At 43.7% G+C, this 25,312-nt stretch overlaps 1 protein-coding gene across 5 annotated transcripts in view; it reads right to left on the bottom strand.

The window, feature by feature from the left end:
* Positions 1 to 3,115: 3,115 nt before the first annotated feature.
* The window catches only part of XIAP (X-linked inhibitor of apoptosis), a 37,125-nt gene continuing 14,928 nt past the window's right edge, over positions 3,116 to 25,312 (bottom strand). For 4 of the 5 annotated variants that reach the window (XM_056537944.1, XM_056537947.1, XM_056537945.1 and 1 more), the window contains exons 3-7: positions 17,754 to 17,853; positions 14,781 to 14,859; positions 14,110 to 14,140; positions 7,043 to 7,231; positions 3,116 to 3,352 (exon numbers count right to left, since the gene is read on the bottom strand). In XM_056537944.1, coding sequence (XP_056393919.1) covers positions 3,159 to 3,352; positions 7,043 to 7,231; positions 14,110 to 14,140; positions 14,781 to 14,859; positions 17,754 to 17,853 — 593 coding nt within the window. In that variant the 3' untranslated portion in view covers positions 3,116 to 3,158. The remainder of the gene's footprint in view (positions 3,353 to 7,042; positions 7,232 to 14,109; positions 14,141 to 14,780; positions 14,860 to 17,753; positions 17,854 to 25,312) is intronic. The other variant, XM_056537948.1, reaches the window with a different exon arrangement.

The raw sequence follows: 25,312 nt of genomic DNA, 5'->3' as shown, positions 1-25,312 counted from the left end.
CACAGGTGAATCAATATTTAAAGGCAGTGAGTAATGCTGACCACCACAATCTCCAGGCCAGAACCCTTGCGTTCTTAACATTTATGTTCAGAACGCCAGGTTCGGCAGCCATGACGTCACACCACTCCCCCTACACATTCATGTCTATGGGAGGGGAGGCGACAAGCGACCACAGCTGTCACGCCCCCTCCTATACACATGAATTGAGGGGGGCACCACGGCCACACGAATCTGGTGTTCTGAACATAAAATGTTCAGAATGCCGAGGTGCTGGCCTTGAGATCCTTTGGATAGAGGATAAGATGTCTAGGGGCGGAGTGCCTCTTTAAACCCGCCATCAGGAAGAGACCGGATCAGCGATACCAGAGCCATCGGGGAAGTGTAGGAGAGTAGGTAGTGTTTTTTTTTTTTCATATAGTAATCAGCATTAGCATCTTTCCATATTAAAAAAAATAAAAAACTGACACCTTTAATAACATTTTAAGTGGTTGACAGAAAGATTTCACAGCATCTCAGTAATGTTGTTAGTTATATTTCTACACAAAAGGACAAAGATATGGCAACCAGAGTGAATTGAAAAAAAAATGTGATTGAGCAAAAAGCTAAAGAATAAAAAAAAAGGGATACAACAGAAACAAGGTATATATTGTAAAGTTTATGTAACTGCTTTGATGTTTTATAAAGCAAAAACCACTGTATCAGATTCATTCAGTTAAACAATTCTACTGCAGACATCTTAATGCATATACAAGAATTAGAAGTATATTAGCAGCATTACCAGCATAAGAACAATTTACATTACAATAATCACAAGTGTATACAATTACTAAATTTACAGATATTGCATTATTTCAATAAAATATACAGAAATGTAATAAAAATAGATTATAAAATGTACATGAAATTATAGATCAAGAAAAATAAGATTACAAAAGTCATTGAGCAAGCAAGTGATTCAGTGTTAGCCAAGACAAATGCCATCTTGCTCTTAGTGGACCCGTAATAGACAGGCGCACTTTAAATAAACAGGGGTATCTACTTTATTCTACTAATATCTACAAGATGCCCCTGTTTAAAGCTAGCCTGTCTATAATTTTCCTTGTGGATTGCTTACTCACAGTAAGTGCCCTCTCCAATCTCTACCTGCCAGGCTGTATTTGGCACAAGGCTCCAAGACACAATGCGCATGTGCTGTTAGGGAGTATGTATACAAAGTACTCTGCTGGATCATGAGCTCGGCAGTGGTAATAAAACACCACAATGTGAATAGGGATGAAAAGGGCCTAAATGCACAAAGTTTGACTTTGCACCACATGCCCAGTCGTGACCAATATCCATATGGAGAACAGACAATATATAACAAAGCTGCTCGAGTTTGACATTTACCTGCTGTAATTTCCAATATCAGGGCAGATCAATCATTAAATGGCTCACAATTCTAGAATGTTTTATTCATCCCATTCTATGCATCCTTGAAAGAAATCAAACCACCAAATTAAATTTCTACCAGGGATTCAATATTAGAAAACACTGCTCTCTACGCACAGCGATCCCAAAAGTCTAGACACTGCTGGAACTGTCTCCAGAATGACAAGATTTCTAGAGACTTTTTCCTCATAGCTAAGAAATAAAGTTGCACTACAATTGCAAATCACCCACATTTTTCAGTCCCTATTGGGGACTGGTCACAGTAAAACAACATTGTTATTATTAGTCTGTTGTCTAAGGACCCATGAAGTATGATAGGCTTGACTGGACATTACTAAAGCTAAAATACAAACAGAATTGGAAAGTGCATAATGCAATCAATTACTATGGTTTATTCTTGTGGCTGTGTTTACACGTTGCAGCTTATTATCAGTACTGCAACTAACTACTGCATGCATTTCTTGCTGCAAATGACCAAATAGCTGTAAAAATGACACTTTTTACAGCAATTTTGGTAACTTGCTATAAAACATGGCAAAAATTCATGCAGTAATAAGTTGCAGTACCGCTAATTAGCCACAACGTGTGAACACAGCCTTATGTGTAACAATTAAGGCAAGTATGTGTATTAACAAAAAGATATTTTACAAACCAAAACAGCAAAACATTTTTAATACCTACATGTACATAGTAAAACAAACTGCAAAAAAAAAGGTAATCAAAAGCTGTTGTATAAATATTTATTGTTTATCTCATATATACACAGTAATGTGAAGCATTCCTCAATGGATCCACTAAGGCAGTGGTCTTCAACCTGCGGGCCTCCAGATGTTGCAATGCTACAACTCCCTGCATGCCTGGACAGCCCTTGGCTGGGAGTTGTAGTTTTTCAACATCTGGAGGTCCGCAGGTTTAAGACCACTGCACTAAAGGTATTATCTCAAGTGAGATGTTAAAATGTTATTACTTAAATTATACAAATAAAAAGATCAAAATAATACAAAAAATACAGTAGTCTGATCTAAAGACGTATTCAAGTTCTGTTGCATATATTTTGCAGCTGATTTTGCTACCTATTGAAGTCCAAGGGTCACAAAATCAGCAGCAGAAAATATGCAGCAGTGAACCTGAAGGTACCCTAAATAGTTTTTTTTTTTTTTGGGTTCTCTTAAAGGAGTACTCTGGTGCAGACTACTCCTGCTCCGTCCTGCCCGGGCTGCAAAAAAGGAAAATAAGCCATCCCTCACCTTCCTGGGTTCCCGCGGAGCGCCACTACAGCTGATCGGTCCTCCGGTCGATCTTCTTCATACTTCCGTGTGAACGAAGCGTCACATGGCACTCAACCTATCACCGGCCGCCGCTATGTTCTGCCTCGGCCCATAATAGGCTGAGCGCCATGTGAGGCTTCGTTCACACGGAAGTATGAAGAAGAAGGACCGGAGGACCGATCAGCTTTAGTTGCGCTCCGCGGGAACCCAGGAAGGTGAGAGATGGTTTATTTTCATTTTTTTGCAGCCCGGGCAGGACGGAGCAGGAGTAGTCTGCACCAGAGTACTCCTTTAATCTCGAGCCCTGTATGGTCCATGGTTACTCCATACGTGCTGCATTGCAAAGAACATGCGTATGATCCTTTATGCATTGAAATTTAATTACAACAAAATAATAAAATAAAACCACAGAAAATTACTTGAAATTTGGAATATAATTTAATTATAAAAGACAGTTGCCCTTTACGACATGAAAATCTTCTGACGTCTTTCGATAATAGTACAACATATAGGACATTTATCAAGAGCCTCTCCACAGTCTGCACAGGTTACTAGATGACCACAAGGGATGAAGACAATGCAGACAGATTTATCCATACACACTTTGCATATTTTTTCCTCTTCCAGTTGTCTCAACTTTTCTTTGATGGTGTTCTCTGTAAAATGTAAAACATAATTTTATTACAAAAAGTAGAGAGTGATGTGAAATTGTGCATTTTGCAAACGGTCTATTCATATTCGGTGATGAGCTAAGAAGAAGCCATCAATCTATACATATTTATAAAATCTAGACTTTTTTCCTATTGGGTTATAGTGCGGGAGAACAGCTTTAGAGAGAAAAAAAAAAAAAAGGGGTTACTCCCATTTTATAGGTGAAGTATTTGTATAGTTCAGGCCATTTAAATGTATGCAGCGCTCCTGTGTACAATGGAGGCAGGGAGCATGGTCGCTAAGCTCCCCTGCCTCCTTCATATTTACTGCCCAGACCGCCCCTCTCATAAATATGCTAATTGCTCATTTACTATCCTGCCAGTGGGGGTGAGTGCTATACTCTCTGAGCAGAGCGCTGGTGCTGCTCCCGTCCAGAGAGCAGAGTGCTCACCGACAGGATAGTAAAGCTGTTCACCAGCACTATAACCTAATATTTTGGGTTTAGCGCGGGTTAACTAGCTGCCCGTTTCTCTTTAAGAACAAAGGGATCAGATCTTCTGAATTCCGACATGTCCAACCTTTCTTACCCCAGAAAGTTTTTATTTTAAACACTTATCAGTGCTCTGCTAGGTCTGCCTGCCATAAAATTTAATCGGCACCTTGCAACTGTGTTGCAGGTTTGCCGAGTGGAACCCAGACATGACTGGCACCTATCAAATAGCTCCCTAGATATCAAAGTCACTATTCACCACAGCATCTAGCAAGGTAAATGGCATTTATAAGCTGCAGTTAGCCGCCAGACACTCCTGGCAGTGGCTTAACTCTGGGGAGAATAGGATTAAGGGTTGAAATTTTAACATGCCCGATCCTTCTTTCCTCTAATATCGATTGTCGGAAGACCCTTATACACATTCATTAGTTATTCATTCTAGGCAATGAGAGCAGATTTAATGTGCACGTGGTCCTTAAAGGGAAATTCCGGTACATAAGTACTTATCCCCTATACACAGGATACCATGGATAGTGGATAAGTGTCTGATCACAGGTGGTCCAAGGGGATAAGTACTTATGTACCTGAGTTCCCCTTTAAGACACCTGGTTAGCGAGCACTTCTCCCACGGTTCTAACTGCAAACATTGTTCAGCCCAGCATGCATGGACAATTTTTGACTTCTCGACCCTCTGAAAATAAAAAGTGTCCCAAAGAAAGGTCATCAAGTCATGCTTATAAGATCAGTTACCACTGGTTTTTGATAATTAAAGTGTTCTGAATGGTGCTTAAATTTATCCTACTATATAATATACATGAATTGGCCTGACACTGCTTATGTCTTATTCTTGGAACAGTGTTGTTATTTTTTATTGTTATATAAATGTTTAAATAGTACCTGTCATTTGGAAAAACTTTTCACACGTCAAGCTATGTAAATTGTCTGCAGCCCAAGGGAGTGCCGCTTATCTCTTTGAACATTATTGCTACAAACGCTGAGCACATTTTGTAGAAGCTGAGCCCTTTGTCCAATCTGGGAGCTTGCACGACGAGACTTCAGATGAGTGGCACTTGTTTATTCATGCTGATTTATAGTGCCAGACTCACTCATTTCATTTTTATGAATCATATTAATTAACAAGAACCAAGAACAGTGTCAATAGGGTTTCGAACATGCTCTAAGCTCGTCCATCTGGAAATCACTGGCGGTCAGAGATTATAGACTTCATAGAGCTGGGCGGTATGACCAAAAATGTGTATCACGGAATTTTTGTAACTTATGGTGGTTCCACGGTATATAAAAGGTATTCCTCCCACCCCCAAATCATGTGACCCGCGAGTGCTGTTCTGCTTCTACCCCCCCCCAATTAATCATCAGCCCAGTGCTGTGCTGTCCCCATCGGGAAACTAATCACGTCACCCGCATGCGCTGCCCTCCTGGTTCTCCTTTTTGTTGCGGGCCGCCGGCGCTGGAACTCTATACTGTATGCTGTATCCCTATGCCCCGGCTGCAAAAGATAAACTAACTCACCTCCCATTGGTCCGGTATCGGCCTCACCTGCTTCCTGGGGACGGGAACGTCAGAGAGCCGTCAGCCTATCAGCGGCCGCAGCGATGTTCCGCCTCGGCCAGTGATAGGTTGAGCGGACTGTCATGTAAGAAGCCGGCTTCTTACATGACAGTGCGCTCAACCTATCACCGGCTGAGGTGGAACATCGCTGCGGCCGCTGATAGGCTGACTGCTCTCCAACAGGGGAAGGGGAGTTAAAGTTTATTTGGTTTATCTTTTACAGCCCGGGCATAGGGATACAGTGTACAGTACCAGTTCCAGTAGCCCGCAAAAAACAGGAGGAAGAGGAAGGCAGCGCTTGCGGGTGACCGGTGATTAGTTCCTCGATGGGGACAGCGCAGTGCTGGGTTGATAATTCATTCCGGGGGGGGGGGGGGGGGGGTGTAAGGGGCCCAACCGGTATTTCGGTATGGGAAAAATTCATATTGTGCAGGACAAAAATTTTGGTATTCAGTATGAACCGGTATGCCACCAGCACTAAGACTTCATCAATATGATCTTCTTTCTTACGTTGATCAATGTATGCATTTATCACATACCACATACTGCATCCACTGCAGATTCCACACAGCGGATTTAACTGCATGAAATCCACAGCAGTTTTGTTAACCATTCTCTTCAATGGGTAGCAAAAACGCCACTAAACTTGTGGGGGTTATAAACTCCATGGGTCGGGTGTAGAGTGCCTGGCTCCTGGAGTGTAAAGAGTTAGGTGGCAATGTATAGCATATTTGGCATGCCTTCTGTTCTTATGCTGGGCCCCGTGGCTCTACAGCCAAATGCTCAGCTTGGGCTGAGCAGGACGCATATACTGTAGATCGCTGCTTAGTGCCGCCTCTCCCCCCCCCCCCCACCTTACTCACTGGGTTAAGCACTATGGAAAAAGGGGAGGATCCCAAGTGTGGGGTCCCCCTTCTTTTCCATAGCCAGTCAGGTAACAAACCAAGCAGCAGCAGCCCAATAATGAAAAGGTGAGAAGAGCCATTTATTTGGGCCCTTCCTAGCCTGCTACTGCCCAATAGCTGGAGTAGCCCTGTGGAGGTGGTGTTGGATGCATTTTATCAGATCTGGTGCAAACAGGTGAGAGTCCAGCTCCTGTACAGAAAACACTGTGCACGTTTTTTTAATTTTTTTAAATTTTTTTTTTATTGTATGGCCGGTGGAGGTAAGTGGTATTGCTATGCATCGCTATTTTATATCGTACACTGTTTGCTTTTTAACCTATGGAATGTAGAATTTAAATGAGTAAATCCACGGTGGGTTTCAAGCAGCTAAGTCTGCTGCTTGGAATCTTCAGGGAGTGCAGTAACTGTGCATCTTTGAGGTGCTCTTATACAGTACATTTTTGCTGCAGTTTTCAAGCTAAAGCCAGTTGTGAAATATCTCTTATGATTCACACCTTGTTCTGGCTTCAAAGCTGCACTGTGTAAGAGCACCTGTAGGCCATGTTCCCAAATGCAAGTGAATGATTGCGGCCAAAACCATGCCCTGTGCTTTCACAAGTGGCCACAATATGTTGCCGGGATTATCGGCAACATTGCACGACTATAGGTGAATGCACAGGGCATGGTTTCTGCCGCATGTGGTCTTAGAGAAAGGTGTAAATAATGACTTGCCAATTCCCCATATATCTTACCATTCTCTGAGGGCTTAACACTTCTCATTGCAGACTGAGAATTTAATAAGTCTGACACCAGAACTTCCACAGATGTGTAGTTTTGTCCAGTGTTTTTTATTCTTTTCAACATAAGTTTCTTGATTTCTTCTAAACCAAATCCCATTTGCTGTGCATGAATCACCAAAGGGTCCTTAACTAGTTCAGGGTCTAGAGGGAGATAGAGTTATATCAAAATGCAGAAAAACTATAAAGTGGATGGTTTTAGATCAGATCATAATATTTTAGGCTAGGTTCACACTACGGAATTTCTGCCCGCAATTCCGCTTTGAATTTGCAGACAGAAATTCTGCTTACTAAAATGTACATATGGGTCAATGGGTTTTCTGTGCACCCATTCACACTTTGGAATTTTTGAAGTGGAATTTGTGACTGGAAAATTCGCTTTCAAATCTCCGCCTGAAGAATGGTGGTTCTCATTCTTCAGGGGGATCTACTCCCGGAAGACCTTGCAGTCTATACGGGACGGCAATGTCTGTGCGGTCCTAGTGCCAACTGATTCAGTTGGCACTGGCCGCTCTTGGAATCTCTAGACAGAATTTTTCCATCTGGAGATTCCGCAGTGTGAACCTAGCCTTAGAGTTAACCAGGCAATGCATCTTTAGTGTATTTTGGGATATGTAAAAGTTTCAACTCAAATATAAGGATTCTGTAAAGGACAAGAGAGAATGTCAATACTGCCCAGGACTTCATGCCCTTTAGCTGCCCTTATTGTACTGTGACCTCATGGCACCGAAGACTTTACTGTTTCCAGTCTCTTTAAAAGGAATCAGTAACCAGATGCAATTACATAAAGGTTCAACTAGGAAATATGCTTAAGTAAAGGTAAAATTTAAACCCTTTAACTGCTACAAGCTGAAGAGACATTGTCATAAGACACTTCATTATGTCTGGCAGAGACCTCATAAGCACAGCAGACCCCCCCCCCAATCACTGTTTATGATCACACAGGCCATTACCATGAACCCCTTAAAGGGGTACTCCGCCCCTAGACATCTTATCCCCTAACCAAAGGATAGGGGATAAGATGTCAGATTGCCAGGGGCCCGCTGCTGGGGACCCCTGGGATCTCCGCTGCAGCACCCCGCTATCATTACTGCACAGAGCAAACTCGCTCTCTGAGTAATGACCGGCGATACAGGGCGATAGACGTCACGGCTCCACCCCCTCATGATGTCATGGCCCGCCCCCTTAATGCAAGTCTTTGGGGAGGGGGCATGATGGCCGCCACGCCCCCTCCCGTAGACTTGTATTCAGGGGGCGGGCCATGACGTCACGAGGGGCGGAGCCGTGACGTAACGATGCTCCGGCCCCTGTATTGCCAGTCATTACGCACAGAGCGAGTTTGCTCTGTGCAGTAATGATAGCGGGGTGCTGCAGCGGAGATCCCGGGGGTCCCCAGCAGTGGGACCCCGGCGATCTGACATCTTATCCCCTATCCTTTGGATAGGGGATAAGATGCTAGGGGTGGAGTACCACTTTAAGAGCCCAGCCCATTTTCACCCGGTCCCGGTCATTTTTTGCACATCTGACCACTGTCACACTAAGGATTTATAACTCTGGGATGCTTTTACTTTTCATTTTGATTCTGAGTAAGTTTTTTCATGACATATTCTACTTTATGTTAGTGGTAAATTTTTGTCAATACTTACATTTCTTTGTGAAAAATTCAAAAATTTGAAGAAAAATTTAAAATGTAAAACTAAAATTCAAATTATATATTGAATCACATATACAATATGTCTACTTTATATTTGCATCATAAAGTTGACATGTTTTTACTTTTAGGAGACCTCAATGGGCTTCAAAGTTCAGCAATTTTCCAATTTTTCTAAATCGTAATTTTTCAGGGACCAGTTCAGTTTGAAGTGGATTTGAGGGGCCTTCATATTAGAAATATCCAATAAATGACCCCATTATAAAAACTGCACCCCTCAAAGTATTCAAAATGACATTCAGTAAGTTTGTTAACCCTTTAGGTGTGTCACAGGAATAGCAGCAAAATGAAGCAGAAAATTCTAAATATTTTTTACACTCGCATGTTCTTGTAAAGTTTTTTAATTTTTATAAGGGTATAAGGAGAGAAATCACCCTAAAATTTGTAACCCAATTTCTCTTGAGTAAGGAAATATCTCATATGTGTATGTCAAGTGCACTGTGGGTGCACTAGAGAGCTCAGAAGGGAAGGAGGGACATATGATTTTGGAGAGTGAATTTTTCTGAAATGGTTTTTGGGGGACATGTCCTATTTAGGAAGCCCCTGTGGTGCTAGAACAGCCTCCCCCCCCAAAAAAAAAAAACACCCACATGGCATACTATTTTGGAAACTACACCCCTCAAGGAACATAAGGTACAGTGAGCCTTAACATCCCACAGGTGTCTGACAACTTTGTGTTAAAGTTGGATGTGTAAATTTTTTTTTTTTCTCCCAAATGTTACATTTTTACAAGGGGTAGTGGGTTGTGCAAATAAAAAATTACATTTTTCATTTTCACGGAACACTGTTCCAAAAATCTGTCAGACACCTGTGGGGAGTAAATGCTCACTGCACCCCTTGTTACATTCCGTGAGGGGTGTAGTTTCCAAAATGGGGTCACATGTGGTGGTGGTGGGGGGGGGGGGGTCTATTGTTCTTGCACTATGGAGGCTTTGTAAACACACGTGGCCTTCAATTCCGGACAAATCTTCTCTCCAAAAGCCCAATGGCGCTCCTTCTCTTCTGAGCATTGTAGTTCGCCCGCAGAGCACTTTACATCCACATATGGGGTATGTTCTTACTCAGAAGAAATTGGGTTACAAATTTTGGGAGCTTTTTTCCTATTTTCCCTTGTGAAAATACAAAATTTAGGTTAACACCAGCATTTTAGTTTTTTTTTTTTTTTTTCATTTTCCCATCCAATTTTAACGAAAATTCGTCAAACACCTGTGGGGTGTTAAGGCTCACCATACCCCTTGTTACATTACGGAAGGGATGTAGTTTCCAAAATGGGGTCACACGTAGGTATTTATTTTTTTGCGTTTATGTCAAAACCGCTGTAAAATCATCTACCCGAGCAAATCACCAATTTAGGCCTCAAACGTACATAGTGCGCTCTCACTCCTGAGCCTTGTTGTGCGCCCGAAGAGCATTTTACGCCCACATGGTCTATTTTTCCTTTTACCTCTTGTGAAAATAAGAAGTATGGGGAAACACCAGCATGTTAGTGTAAAAATTGTACATGCAGTGTAAGGGGGTGTATATGTAGTGTTTTACCCTTTATTTTGTGTTAGTGTAGTGTTTTTAGAGTACATTTGCAGTGGCGGGATTTTACGGTGAGTTTCCGCTTCAGTGGAAAATTTGCCTCAGCTCAAACTTGAAGCAGGAAACTCACTGTAATCCCGCTAGTGTGAATGTACCCTGGGGGGGACAGACAGACCGTGCATGCTGGGAGTTGTACTTTTGCAACAGCTGAAGGCACACTGCTTGGAAAACCTTCAGTTAGGTTCTGTTACTTAATAACAGAAAATAAAGTATTTTCAGTATTTTCCAACCAGTGTGCCTCCAGCTGTTGCAAAACTTCAACTCCCAGCATGTACTGATCGCTGAAGGGCATGCTGGGAGATATAGTTATGCAACAGCTGGAGGTACGCAACTACAACTCCCAGCATGGTGAGGCAGCCTTTTGCTGTTAGTGCATGCTGGGAGTTGTAGTTTTGCAAGATCTAGAGGGCCACAGTTTAGAGACCACTTCACAGTGATCTCCAAACTGTGGCCCTCCAGCTGTTGCATAACTGCAAATCCCAGCATGCCCAAACAGCATACAGCTGTGTGGGCATGCTGGGAGTTGAAAATTTGCAACCTCTGGAGGGCTACAGTTTAGAGACCACTGTCAAACTGTAGCCCTCCAGATGTTGCTAGGCAAAAACTCACTGGCTTCCGTAGGATCGTGCACCAGGGAGCCGCATCTCATCGCCGCCTGACGCCGATGGTAAGTGACCTCGGTGTGCAGAACGGGGGAACCGAACTTAAACCCCCTCGCCCCCAATTTGCTATTGGTTGGTTGCTTCTGATCGACCAATAGCAGGGATAGGAGGGGTGGCACCCCTGCCACCTCACTCCTATCCCTTCAGAGAGATATTGGACACCCCCGATCCCCCTTATTTTCCGGTTCATCGGGTGTGCCTGCTGACTGATTTCAGCAGGCATCCCGGTCCGGTCCCCGCCCGATGCGCGACGGGGACCGGAATTCCCACGGGTGTACAGGTACGCCCCGGGTCCTTAATAAAAGTCAGTCGGAGCTAGACAAGAGCCATGTACATAATTAAGTGTATGATGCAGGGATGCACATAATAATGAAAATTAAAACCTGCACTAACCAACCATCAATTGTATGGGTTTTTGGACTTTAGATAGAAGTGCCCAATATACTTTTATTAATGCACAATGGACACATTGTCCCAGATTTACTATGCAATTTGCACTATGCTTTTTAGACACTTTTTTAAATAGGTCTGACAAAAGGGACATGGCATCTATAAAGGGGTTTGGCCTCAGTATAAAGGGGCATGGAATAAAAATGCCAATATTTTGGCACACAACACTGGTTTGAAGTGAGCTAACTAATAGTTGGCCTTAAAGGGGTATTCCAAGATCTAACATTTTATCCCCATCCAAAGGATAGGGGATAAGATGTCTGACCGCGGCGAGCCGAGATCTCGAAATTTACATAGGGGCGGGTGTACTCGTGGCTCTCCAGTGTGTTAAACCCCAGGGTTTTACCAGTTTTGCACTTTCATTTTTTCCTCCTTACCTTTAAAAAAACCATAATTCTTTCAATTTTGCACCTAAAAATCCATATGATTGCTTATTTTTTGTGCCACCAATTGTGGCAAAAATCTACAACAAAACGGAAAAAAAAATCATTGCGCGACAAAATTGAAGAGAAAAAAATGCTATTTTGTAGTTTTGGGGGCTTCCGTTTCTACGCAGTGCATTTTTCCGTAAAAATTACACCTTATCTTTACTCTGCAGGTCCATACAATTAAAATGATACCCTACTTATATAGGTTTGATTTTGTTGTACTTCTGGAAAAAATAATAAAGAAAATTTATACGTTTAAAATTGTCATATTCTGACCCCTATAACTTTTTTTATTTTTCCGCATACGGGGCAGTATGAGGGCTAATTTTTTGCACCGTAATCTGAAGTTTTTAGCAGTACCATTTTTGTATTGATCGGACTTTTTGATAGCTTTTTATTCATTTTTTCATTATATAAAAAGTCACTAAAAATACGCTATTTTTTTGCTCGTACACCATTGACCTTGTCATTTAATTAAATATATTTTTATAATTCGGATATTTCCACATACGGCGATACCAATATGTTTATTTTTATTTACACAGTTTTTTTTTTTTTAAATGGGAAAAGGGGGGTGATTCAAACTTATTAGGGAAGCGGTCAAATGATCTTAATATTTTTTCTTTTTTTTGCAAAGTTATAGCCCCCATAGGGGAGTAACACTGCACACACTGATCATTGTTATCCCATAGGATAACATTGATCAGTGTTTCTGCCTGGATCTCAGGCACTGAGCAGTCATTCGGCGATCGGACACGCAGGAGGAACGTAGGGACCCTCGTGTCCTCCAGCTGTTCGGGATGCCGCGATTTCACTTCAACGGTGGCCCCATGTTATAGAAAGGGAGAGGACTCAGGATGTACAGGTACGCCCTGGGTCCTTAAGTGGTTAAAGAGAACCTATCAGGAAATTAAGTTTTAATATGTTGTACATTAAGGCTTTAACAAGTCTCTAAATATATGTTTAAAAAAAAATAAAAAAATGCATACTTTCATGTGTAATTTCAGTAAGAAAACCCACCACTAGGAGTCACCCAACTTAAGCTGGCCGCTTGTCTCGGATAGATTTCAGACTCATGCTGGCCTGGCATGAGTCCGAAACCCAAGACTGCAGCAGGCACACATGATGAGTTCAGCGCTGCTCCCTGCCTGTCAATTAGACAGGCAGGAGCAACTGCTGTGCCCGCAGCACAGCTGGGCGCGCTCCTGACATGGCCGGCCGCGTCATCAGGCTCCGCCCCCTGAGCAAGAGAGCAGACGTGCGCTGGCCAAATGTCAGTGCAGATCTGCCCTGCATGAAGAGAGGATCGGGTCTGCCTTTCAAGAGCCTTGATCAAGGTCTTCTATTGCCAAAAAAACTCTGCTAAAAACTCTGAAAGTAAGCAAGGAAGAAGGGCGGACGTGAGCCCCGACAGCCATTAGAGGACGTTGCGCCTGCTGGGCTACGCCCCCTTCCTCCCCTCGCACACGGCAGGAGACTGAGCTGCCTCACTGGATGTAAAAAAGGTATTTAGATAGGGATAAAGTCAGTGAGAATCAGGGACAGATGCACCTGCACTCTCTGTACTTACACTTTTTAAATTATTCATGAGAAAATAAATAGGGACATGTTGATCGACAATATTGATGCCACATTTATCTATCATTTATTTAGTACTTTACTTGTTAATAATGGTGTATTTGACATGTAAAGTTGTATTACTGTATACTTGTAATTATTCTTCACCTGGGTGCTTTTTGTTAGTTGCTGATTTCCACAACCTCTTTCTGAATAAAGTATTGCCTTTATATACTGATTTCTGCTGCAGCTTTGATTTTACAGCCCCCCTGTCCACTCTTTCAAGTGTGTAACTTCCTTCACCCCCAACACTGTTTTCTTTAACACTAAGAGAGCAAAAAGTCAAATTTGAAGGACTTCTCTGTCTCTGTGTTTCAGCTAAATAGTATAGATATTTATAATGCAAACTATTAAGAAAGTTGCTTCATTTTGCATTCAGAAAACAAATCTAATTAAAACAAACAGTGCAAAGGTAATAAAGCCTTCAAGTCCAGTTTCACACAGGGCAGTTTGAGTGATAAGGAGTGGGAGAAGTGGATTTTTTTTTATCCACGGATGTTGGCTAAGACAGACAATGTGCACATGGCTTAAGGACCAAATAGTGACCATTTGCAAGAAGTGTTTTGTTACCTTCAGGTAAAGCAGTCAGGGTGTCCCTTTCCTAAAATAAACATATTAACAAGTCAGTGTAAAGAACATGTTATGAAACATTGTAAGGCAGCTATAAACATTATATTTATACATATGTAAATCACTTAAATATGTTTTCCAAACTCAAAAAAGGAAGGCTTATTGCTAGGATATGCCATCACTCTGGGCTGTGAGAATGAAGGGGATGTAGCACTGTGTAGCCAAATAGGCTTTTCCCAGCCTGGATGCACACACAACTATACAGAGTGGCCCCATTCACTCCCCCCCCTCCCCCCCTTTTCTGCGATGGGGATTCCACAGGTCAGATACCCACAATCCTAATGTTGTTCATATACATATTAGATGGCTCTTTTGAGTTCTAAAGTGTATGGGCTTTATGGTCAAAAAAATATGAATTCCTGTGTGTGTGTGTGTGTCTATATTAGCACCTGTAACATTTGCTAATTCAATAGCAAAAAGGAAAAAAGATATCAAAAGATGCGCCTGTATTGTGAAACAAGTAAACATTTAAACACTAATGTATCCACAAAGTAGACACTCCTAAAGATTTGGAATGTTCTTTCAACATGAAAACAACAATCACATGATGCATTTTGTTAGTCACTACAGTGTCATGCATCCAGCTGAGCCAGGAGCAAAATGGAACTTACCAGTTTGCTTGGCAGAGGCCTAGTTAACTGCACATGATTGATAAAATGTTGTCCTTTTTCATCAATTAGAAATTTGCATCTACAGTAACAAAAAAAAAAAAGAAAGACAAAAAACAGAAAGAAATGGTTACATTCTTAAAAAAAAAAAATAATAATAAAAATAAAAAAATAAAATAGATCTTTAAACATAGGGATTATCAGCTGAACAAACCATTATCAGCTGATCATTCCTTCAACTGATCATTCCGTTATGGCTTGTAATTGGTGAAGCCTTGTAATAGGCTATTTAACACCTTAAGGGTACAGGATGTATATCTTAGTGTTACAGTGGTCAAAAGAGGACAATTTTAAAACAGCTGCCACAGGCTAACCATGCCTCCTAGGAGTTGTAGTTTTGCAACATCTGGAGGCACCCTGGTTGGGAAACACTGGTCTATGAAGAGCATCAGTTGGATCAGGCAGCCAGCCAGGGAGTGAAGTGCTTCACCAAGCTATAACTAGCAGAGACCCCAGGCTGATCTTAACTGTTTACGTATCTTTGCGACATGTCAAAAGTTAGATATGACAGTAATGACAGTTATTGTCATTAAATCTAACTTTTGTCATGTACTTTGTAATAACATCAATCATTTCATTACAAAATCTACAGCGAAACCAAAAAAATATTTATGTGGTGAAACTGAAAAAAAACCCTGCCATTTTGTAACTTTTAGGGGCTTCCCTTTCTACGCAAAGCACTGTTTGATAAAAATGACATCTTTATTTATGTAGGTTTTATTTTACTACTTTAAAAAAAATTATAAACTACATGCGGACCCCTATAACTTTATATTTTTCTGCATATGGGGCTATATGAGGGCTCATTTGTTGTGCTATGTGCTGTAGTTTTATCGGTATCATTTTTATTTTGATGGGACTTTTTAATCGCTTCAAGTGAGCAAAAATTAGCAGTTTTGGACTTTTTTTTTACGTGTGCGCAATTGACCGTGTGGTTTAACTAACCTTTTATTTTAATAGTTTGGAGATTTAAACGTGGTGCTACCACATATTATGTTTATTCTTTATGAAATTTTAATTTAAAAAAATTGGAAAAGGGGGGGGGAGGGGTTAAAAGTTTTATTAGGAAAGGGTTAATTCACTTATTAACTTTTTTATTAAATTTTTTATTTTATATTAGTCCCCATAGGGGGCTATCACATACAATTTTACGATTGCATGAATTCACTGTTTAGTGCTGAGCTTTGGCTCAGCATTGATCTGTGTTCTGCAGAGCTTGGCCAGAGCTTCAGAGCACAGATCGGACAAAAAGGAGGCAGGTAAGGGCCCTCCCGCTAGGGATCGACCGATATCGATTTTTTAGGGCCGATACAGATACTGATAATCTGTCACCTTTCAGGCCGATAGCCGATAACATATACCGATATTCCGGTATAAATTATCGGCTATTTCAACCCCCCCCCCCCCCCGGCAGGGCAGAAGCCTTTGCAGATCAATGATTTAAAGCGGGCGCTTTAAATCAATGAAATGCAGTGGCTTTTGCAGTGCCAGAGACCGCCGCCCGCGGGGGGGGGAGGCAATGGGGCAGGGGCGATTGTTCTCTCTGGCCGGGGGGCGGGACATTACCGATAATGTCCAAAATCGCAATTATCGGCCGATAATATCGGCCAAACCGATAATCGGTCAATCCCTACCTCCGACCATTCGCTCAGCTGATTGGGACTCCACTCTAGATTTTGCCGCCGATGTCCTAGTCCTGGATTTTGCAGCACTGGTCCGATTGGCGATGCCAGGCATTAACTGTGGGACCCACCGGGTATGAAGAGTCCTCAGCTTGTGAGCACGCTTCAAACCCGGTAACCGCAGCAGGGCATTCAGGTACACCCTCGGTCCTTAAAGAAGTAGTCCAGTGGTGACCAAGTGGTGAACAACTTATCCCCTATCCTAAGGATAGGGGATAAGTTTGAGATCGCGGGGTCCGACCGCTGAGGCCCCCTGTGATCTCCTGTACGGAGCGCCGACAGCCCGCGAGAAGGGGGCGTGTCGACCTCCGCACGAGGCGGCGGCCGACACGCCCCCTCAATACAACTCTAAGGCAGAGCCGAAGCACTGCCTTCGGCAATCTCCGGCTCTGCCATAGAGATGTATTGAGGGGGGGTGTCGGCCGCCGCTTCGTGCGGGGGTCGACACCCGCTATCTGGCCGGAGAGCCTGGCCCCCATACAGAGAGATCGCAGGGGGCCCCAGCTGTCGGACCCCCGCAATCTCAAACTTATCCCCTATCCTTAGGATAGGGGATACGTTTTTCACCACTGGACTACCCCTTTAAGTACCAGGCCGCCCTACATTCTAAAGGGGTTATCTAGCCATCTAAAATATTTGTTGGATGGGGGTCAGTCTTCCAGCACCCCTGTCACCCCGGGGTGAGCGCCGCAGCCTCCTTAATATTTCTATATTTGTTTGAGCCTGGTCTGTACTTTACAAACAATACTTTTCATATTGCTGGTGCAAAAGTAATGCAGCATTGTCCCGTGCGTTCACACGGAGTAAATGAAGAGTAATTCACGCTGAAAAATTTACGGGCGGAAAAAAGAAAAAAAAATTGCGCGTGGACATGGGGTAGAAAGAAGAGAAGGGCTTTTTAGCCATTTCCGCGCAAATTGCATGCAAATTGCGCTCAAATTGCCCGCGAAAACGATGTCGGGCAGAATTTTTTACCATTGACTTCAATTGATTTCTGCTAGCGGATTCCGCTTGAAGAATGAACATGTTCTTTCTTCAAGCGGAACGGAATTCAGCGTCGGAATTCTGCTAGCAGAATTTCCGCAGTGTGAACAGGACAGTAGAAATAACATTAAAGTCAATGGGCAGAGGAGATGTGCATTAATTAGGAGCGGAGAATTCAGGAGGAATTACTCGAGTAAATTCCTCTTGAATTACTCCATGTGAACGCACCCTTACATGAGACACCTCTTACCCAGGATACCATCTTGCATGTAATTCCCACGGGTCATCTTTTCCTTTCCAATCACTTAGTTCCCCGCCACAGTAAAAGCATCTTGCAGAGTCACGTTCACCTATAATACACAGCCAATAGCAAGTTATTTACAAGCACTAAATTGGAGTTTATAGTTACAAGAAGGAAGCTACTTTAAACTTTATGTTGCCATTTCTAAATTCTAGAATTTGTTTTAGACTAAAGGGCAATGGATGACTTTGAGTGCACTTTCAAATTTTTTTTATATTTTTTTTTGTGTTTTGTACTAATAATGTTGCAAACAAAAATTTCTCCACGTTTTAATTTCTTGTTTTGTTTAGTTTCTCTTCTACAGCCTCCTGCCCTATTATGTTCACAGTTAAAGGAGTACTCCAGCGCAAAATAACTTATCCCTATCCAAAGGATAGGGTTAAGTTATAGATCGCGGGGGGTCCGAGCGCTGGGGCCCCCCGGGATCTCCTGGACTGGGCCGTGGCAGTCTGCAGGAAGTGAAGTTTCGTCCACAGCAGAAAGCCACGGAAGACACGCCCCCTCCATGTATCTCTATGGGGTACGTTGGCCGCCGCGTCATGCGGGGACGGAACGCCCCCTTTCCAGAATACTGCCGCGGCCCCGTCCAGGAGATCCCAGGGGCCCATAGGGGATAAGTTATATTGCACTACAGATCTCCTTTAAATCTGTCAAGCTGCTTCTGACAGACTTTGGACGGGAAGCCACACAAAATCTTGTGCAAACTCCCTTCATCCAGGTGTGAATAGTTATTATCTAATCCAGCTCTATGCACTTCTTTTTAGATCCAGCACAGCAGATGCAGGCGGGGTAGAACACAATAATTAATAGAGTTCTTCCCTTTGTATTCAACCCCTCTCTTTTCTACCTCCTAAACTTTCAAGGTTCTTTAAAAACAGATCAAAAGTTTAACACTGATCTGGTCATAACTAATCATTCAAGTAGCGAAAACAAAAAAAAAACAAAAACATAAAACTAGACTTCTTCTTTACATTACATTACGAATTTTGGCGGTCAGGGCTCACGCTGGCTCTTCTGCTCCCAAGCAACACCTGTGCTCCACCCTGGCAGCCTTTCACGTTTCCCCCCACTAGAAGTAGGATTGAGCTGGTATCCGTCTTACACTAGACCCTTATGGCCTCGTCTCTTAGTACCCGTGTACCCATTCTCTTATGGGCACTCCTTTTTTCCTTCCCTGTACTATCTTCTAAGTTCTCTTTCCTATTTACAAACTTATATGGAACCTCATCAGCACTTCAACTTCGACCTCTTGGTGTGGACGATCTGGGGCCCCCTTGCATCTGGGGTAAGGGGTGTTCATTGACCTGGACTGAACATGAGGACTGACCTTAAAATTGTTTCCCTCAACGTGAAGGGGTTCAATACCCCGGAGAAACGTGCCAAGACCCTATACTCCTTTCACAGACAGAAGGTCCACATATTATTCTTGCAGGAAACCCACTTTAAAGAGGGTCATGTCCCCAAATTACAAAATCAGTATTACTCGACCTGGTTACATGGTGTCAACCCCGAATCCCGCTCAAAAGGTACGTCAATCCCATTTCACAGATCCCTACCTGTTACAATCTCATCTACAGAGATTGATCCTCTTTCCCGATATGTGTTCACAAATTGCGAAATCCTAGGTAATAAATTCACATTAGCCAATGTATATTCCCCCAACAGGGATCAAGTCCCTTTTATCCTGAAGACACTGGACACTTTGTCATCATTCGCCACTGGTACTATAATACTAGGGGGGGGACCTTAACCTACTGCTCTTCCCTCAACTGGATTCTTCAACGGGCTCTGAGGAAGAAATTACATGCTCTACAACTTAGTGATATCTTGCGGATGGTGTGACCGCCAGATAAGGATTACTCATTTTACTCTCACGCACGCCGCTCATATAGCAGACTAGACTACTTATTCTGCCCGCACCACCTGTTGAGCTCGATAACACACACCCATATTGGCACGATGACCCTATCTGATCACGCCCCAGTCTTCTGTTCACTCATGCTCCCGCTTTTGCCAGGCCCTATTCCAATTGGCGTCTCAATGAGTCGCTTCTCATGGATGCTCTATGCCTCTAAGAACCACTTCATTAATGATCATGCCTCAGACACATCGTCCCCCCCTGATTAAATGGGAGGCCCTTAAGTGTGTGCTACGTGGCGTTATGATGAAACATGGGACTAGGCTGAAGAGGGAGGCATCGGCCAAATTCCTCTCCTTACAGTTGCAACTTGAGACTCTTGAAACACTGCATAAGTGCACCCAGCAGGACATGGTCTTTAGAGACCTTATCAAGGTACGCACGGATCTATTTGCTCATGAATTCGAACCTTAGACACTACAAACAATTGACAGGAAAACTTTTTTATGAGTGGGGCAATAAGTTCAGTAAACTCCTAGCTAGGGCTCTGAGGAATAAAAAGAGTCTCTTTGTCCTGGCCATCAAGTCCCAGTCAGGTACTGTCTCCTACCTGACGCCTACCATACTGGACACGTTTAGACAATACTACACATCACTGTATAATCTGCCCAGACCGCATAAATCTACCTCATCGAACACAGATAGGCCTGTTCTCTCTCAATACATTTCCGAGACTGCTCTCCCTGTCTTGCCCCCTGAGGCTATTAAGGCTATGGAGGAGCCCTTCTCTCAGATTGAATTGTCTGAAGCTATAAAAGGGATGCCTTCGGTCAAATGCCCTGGGCCGGACGCCTACACCTCTAAATTTTACATGACTCTTCAGACGGAGATAGCTCCTCCTTTGCTTGCAGCCTTCAATAGCGTTTCTGCCTCCTCTCCCCCCCACACCCTCTTTCTTGAAAGCATTTTTTTCACAGTCATACCTAAAGATGGTAAAGATCCGCTACTATGTCCCAGCTATAGGCCTATCTCCCTCCTTAATTCGGACGCTAAATTGTTTGCAAAATTGATAGCTAACAGACTTGCCCCATACATGGGATCCCTAGTCCTCCAGGACCAGGTGGGTTTCATCCTGGGAAGAGAGGCGAGAGATAACACCCTCCGCACCTTCTCTGTCATTCATCAGGCCCGCAAGCAACAAACTCCCCTCTTCCTGCTTTCCCTGGATGCAGAGAAGGCCTTCGACCGGGTGGACTGGGATTTCATGTCCGCTTCCCTGTCACAAATTGGCCTAGGAACTGTCATGCATTCTAGGATAATGGCACTTTACTCCCACCCGCAAGCACAAAGACGACTGAATGGCCAGTTGTTTCCATACGCAAAAACCCTGATATTAGGGGGCTGATTACTGCCTCGGGCCACTGTAAATGCGTGGCGTTCGCGGATGACCTCCTGCTGTACCTCTCCTCCCCCCTCACCACACTCCCGCCCTTGCTCTCAACCATCAAACGTTTCTCAGCCCTCAGTAATTATAAACTCAACACGTCTAAATGTGAAGCCCTAAATATAACCCTTCCCCCACATATAGCGCGTCTTCTTCGCTCCTCATACCCATTCAAGTGGCAATCCACCTCTATCAAATACCTAGGGATTGTGGTACCTTCCAACCAGGTGGATTTATATAGACTTAACTTTCCCCCGATACTGCAACTAATAAAAAACGACCTGTCCAGGTGGGAGAGGAAAGATTTTTCCTGGATAGGTAGAGTTAATATTCTTAAAATGAATATTCTCCTGCGTCTTCTCTACCTCTTCTCCTGTCTCCCCATACTTCTCCCCCGTACCTTTTTTAGGGAACTGGCGTCCCTGCAATCAGAATTCCTATGGGCCCATAAATACTCCAGGTTGGCGAGACATGCCCTGATAAGGCAGAAAAGGGATGGGGGTCTGGCACTGCCTGACTACCAATCCTATTACCTGGCATCGGTCCTGACTCGCATCCTGGACTCTTTCCATCACTCACAAGACAAACAATGGGTTAACCTCGAGGGCCAATCATTGGGTTGCGATGTACTGACCTTCTTTTGGAGTCCTACCGCCTCTTCCAAAATCGTAAGAATACAGGATCTACCTCCGACCCTCTACTCCATCCACCGCACTAAAATCTCCTATATGTCCCGAATGGCACTGTTCGATCAAGATGGCCCGCTTATCCCTCTTTTCAATAATCGAGCCTCCCCCCCCCCCCGCGATGCACCAAAGCCCTTTCCTCGCTTTCAGTAAACACTCATACACTACATTCCTATCTCTTCTATCACACTCTGGCTTGAAACCGTTGTCTGACATCATTGGTGGACTCACTCCCTCTCTGACCCTTCAGTTCCAATATTCTCAGTTGACACACTTTTACAATGCCTCCAGCCAATATTTGCGCATACATAGGCCACTCTCTGCTTTTGAAAAGCTTTGTGTGTCAACATGAGCAATATAACACACGGTAAGTGTACTATATTCCCTGCTCTTAGAGTTCCACCAGTCTAAACACTTACCCTTCAAAATGGGCTGGGAGAGGGACATAGGCCACCCGATTTCGGATACGGATTGGACTGCAGCCCTTGCCCGATGTCATGGCACCTCTATCTCCTGCAAAGCACAGGAAATTAATTATAAGTTGCTCACGAGATGGTACAGGGTGCCAAGTCTGTTGGCCATGATGTACCCAAATGTCTCAGATGCGTGCTGGAGGTACCATTCTGACAAAGGAACAATGCTGCTCATCTGGCTCACGTGCCCCTCTCTGACAACCTTTTGGACTAGGGTACTGGACGTAATTAATCGTATTACTTCTGTGTGTCTCCAATGTTCCCCAGAAATACTTCTACTTTCTATTATGCCTTCATCGATCCCTAAATATACGGCGCGCTTGATCCTATTCCTTTTTTTTTAAAACTTTATTTTAGTTTTAATTGTGTATAACAAGAACAAGAAAAGTAACACGGTCCATCCAACATCATGGTCAGAATTACATGTGCAATCATATATAGCAGGGTACATAAATTCCAAGGGTAACATGAACAGGAAACATAATATAAGGCATTATAGATCTTTGGTCCAGTCGAACCACATGTCAATACGTTGTTTAGAGAGTCCTAGGCGTTTAGCTATGAGACCCTCAAGAGTAAGATTATGGCGTATCACTGCTTTAATAGCCTGTGGGTCCGGAACATCCGTTGACCTCCAACGTTTAGCAATAGCTGTTCTAGTCACTGTGAGAACATGAAACAAAATCATAATCTGCTTAGGAAGTAACAGGTCTACATTCATGGTCAGCAGGGCCACCTCCGGACCCCACGCGAAGGGGACCTTAAGCAAGTGATCAAGAAGGTCCTTCACCTTTCCCCACAATGGTTGCACCCTAGGGCAAGACCACCAAACATGCAGTAGTGACCCCTCTGCAGCATTGCATCTCCAGCACAGAGGTGACACCGAGGTAAATATTTTAGCAAGTCTGGCTGGGGTGTAGTACCATCTGTACATAAGTTTGCGGGAGGCCTCAAAGTGGTTAGCGCACCTAGAATGTTTTTTCGGTAGGGAAAATGCTAGCTCCCACTGTTCGTCGGAGAACGTCATAGCTAAGTCTTGCTCCCACTTAGTCTGGAAGGGATAACGCTCCGGGCAATCTAGTTTTAGTATCTCAGAATACCCAATCGCAATGCCTTTCTGAAATGTCTCCCCATTCGAGAAGTGGGATTCATAGGTCGTTTTAAGGGGAACCACCGGCCATTGTAGGGAGTGTATGAAATGTCTCAATCTAAGGTATAAGAAAAAGTCCTTATTGGAGATCCCATATATGTCGACTATTTTAGAAAACGGCAGCAGTCCATCCACGTCTACCACATCAGCCAGAATTCTAATTCCCCTAGTCACCCAGTGTCGGAAGTCAATGTCAGGAAGGAATTGGCCAATTGCTTCTATGGGAGCATCTTGTAGTCTGGGGGGAAGTAGTCTAGTGCATAATTTAGACTTGCACCACAACCGAATTGCTGCTGCTATAGTAGAATAGGGAGAGGAGGGCGAAGACGTAGGGTTGAAACGAAGAGTCCATAGAAAATAGAAAAGTGAGTCACAGGAGAGAAGGTTAGCCTCTATATCACCCCAGTGCGGTGGGTCCACTCGCCACCACCATTTCTTCAACTGGTCCAATAAGACCGCCTGATAGTAAGCCCGTAAATTAGGTACTCCCATTCCCCCTCTCTCGACAGATTGATACAACAAGGATGCACTCGTCCTAGGCCGCTTCCCAGCCCAAATAAAGCGGAGTATCATCCTCTGAAGCTGCGCTATATATGAGGCCGGTACTATCACTGGCAGATTCCTAAAAAAGTATAGAACTTTAGGCAGTATCATCATTTTAGCAGTAGCTATACGTCCGGCCCATGAGATAGGTAGGGAAACATAGTGTTCCATAACCTTTCCAATTTGCGTCTTTAAAGCAGAAAAATTCATTGACACTAAGTTGTTAGGGTGAAGGGTTAATGATATGCCCAAGTAAGGGATCTGTTCTTTTGCCCAGCTAAAGGGAAACAGTAGTTTCAGCTCATTCTCCAAATCCCCAGGAACATCAATAGCCAGTATGTTGGATTTAGAGGCATTCAGCTTATAGTAACTAATCTTGCTGAAGCTCTCCAAAACTTCCATCACAGCTGGTAGGGAGGTTCGAGGCCGAGAAAGGCACAGGATAACGTCATCAGCAAAAAGGCCGATTCGGTGATCCGTAGGGCCTATTGTTATGCCGGTGATGTTGGGCGAGTCCCTGATGTGCTGCGCAAACGGTTCCATAACTAATGTGAAAATGACCGGGGACAGGGGGCACCCCTGTCTTGTCCCATTACTAAGAGGGAAGCTCCCGGATAAGGCACCAGACGAGAATACTCTCGCCGAAGGTGAGGCATAGAGGGCCATTATCGCTCGAATAAACGCAGGTGGAAATTCAAACTTCTGGAGGACCGCATGCAAGTACCCCCAATGCACCCGATCAAACGCCTTCTCCGCATCCAGGGACAGGAGCAGAGAAGGCGTCCGATCAGAGCGGGCCTTAGAAATCAGGTTCAGAAGGCGTCTAGTGCCATCAAGAGTCTGACGCTGCCGTACAAAGCCCACCTGGTCTCTATTGACCAGAGATGGGAGGTATGCATTAAGTCGGGACGCCAACACCATAGCGTACAGCTTGATGTCGCTGTTTAGTAGCGAGATGGGTCTATAGCTACCTGGGTCATCGGGGGGTTTACCATCCTTGGGGATAGTCACTATCAGGGCCTCTAACATCTCCTTCGGGTGATGACCCAAGTCATTTATACTATTAAATACTCTAGTCAGGTATGAAGCTATCAGGGTGTCAAATTTTTTATAAAAGTCATTCAAAATGCCATCCGGCCCTGGGGACTTGCCTTTTTTAAGGGAGCGTATACAGGAGGCCACCTCCTCTTCAGAAAAGGGCCTATTAAGATCTTCTGCCTGGTCCGCAGACAGGGCGGGGAGAGATACAGAAGAAAGGAAAGAAGAAATAGCCACAGCAGACGGCTGGTGAGTCAAGGGATCCAAGCGTAGATTGTACAGTTTTTCATAATAGCTAGCGAAGCAATCAGCCATG

This window comes from Hyla sarda, chromosome 9, assembly GCF_029499605.1.
Source record: "Hyla sarda isolate aHylSar1 chromosome 9, aHylSar1.hap1, whole genome shotgun sequence".
Lineage (NCBI taxonomy): Eukaryota > Metazoa > Chordata > Amphibia > Anura > Hylidae > Hyla > Hyla sarda.
Note: the sequence above shows the minus strand (reverse complement) of the source record. Positions and strands in the feature narration are given on the sequence as shown.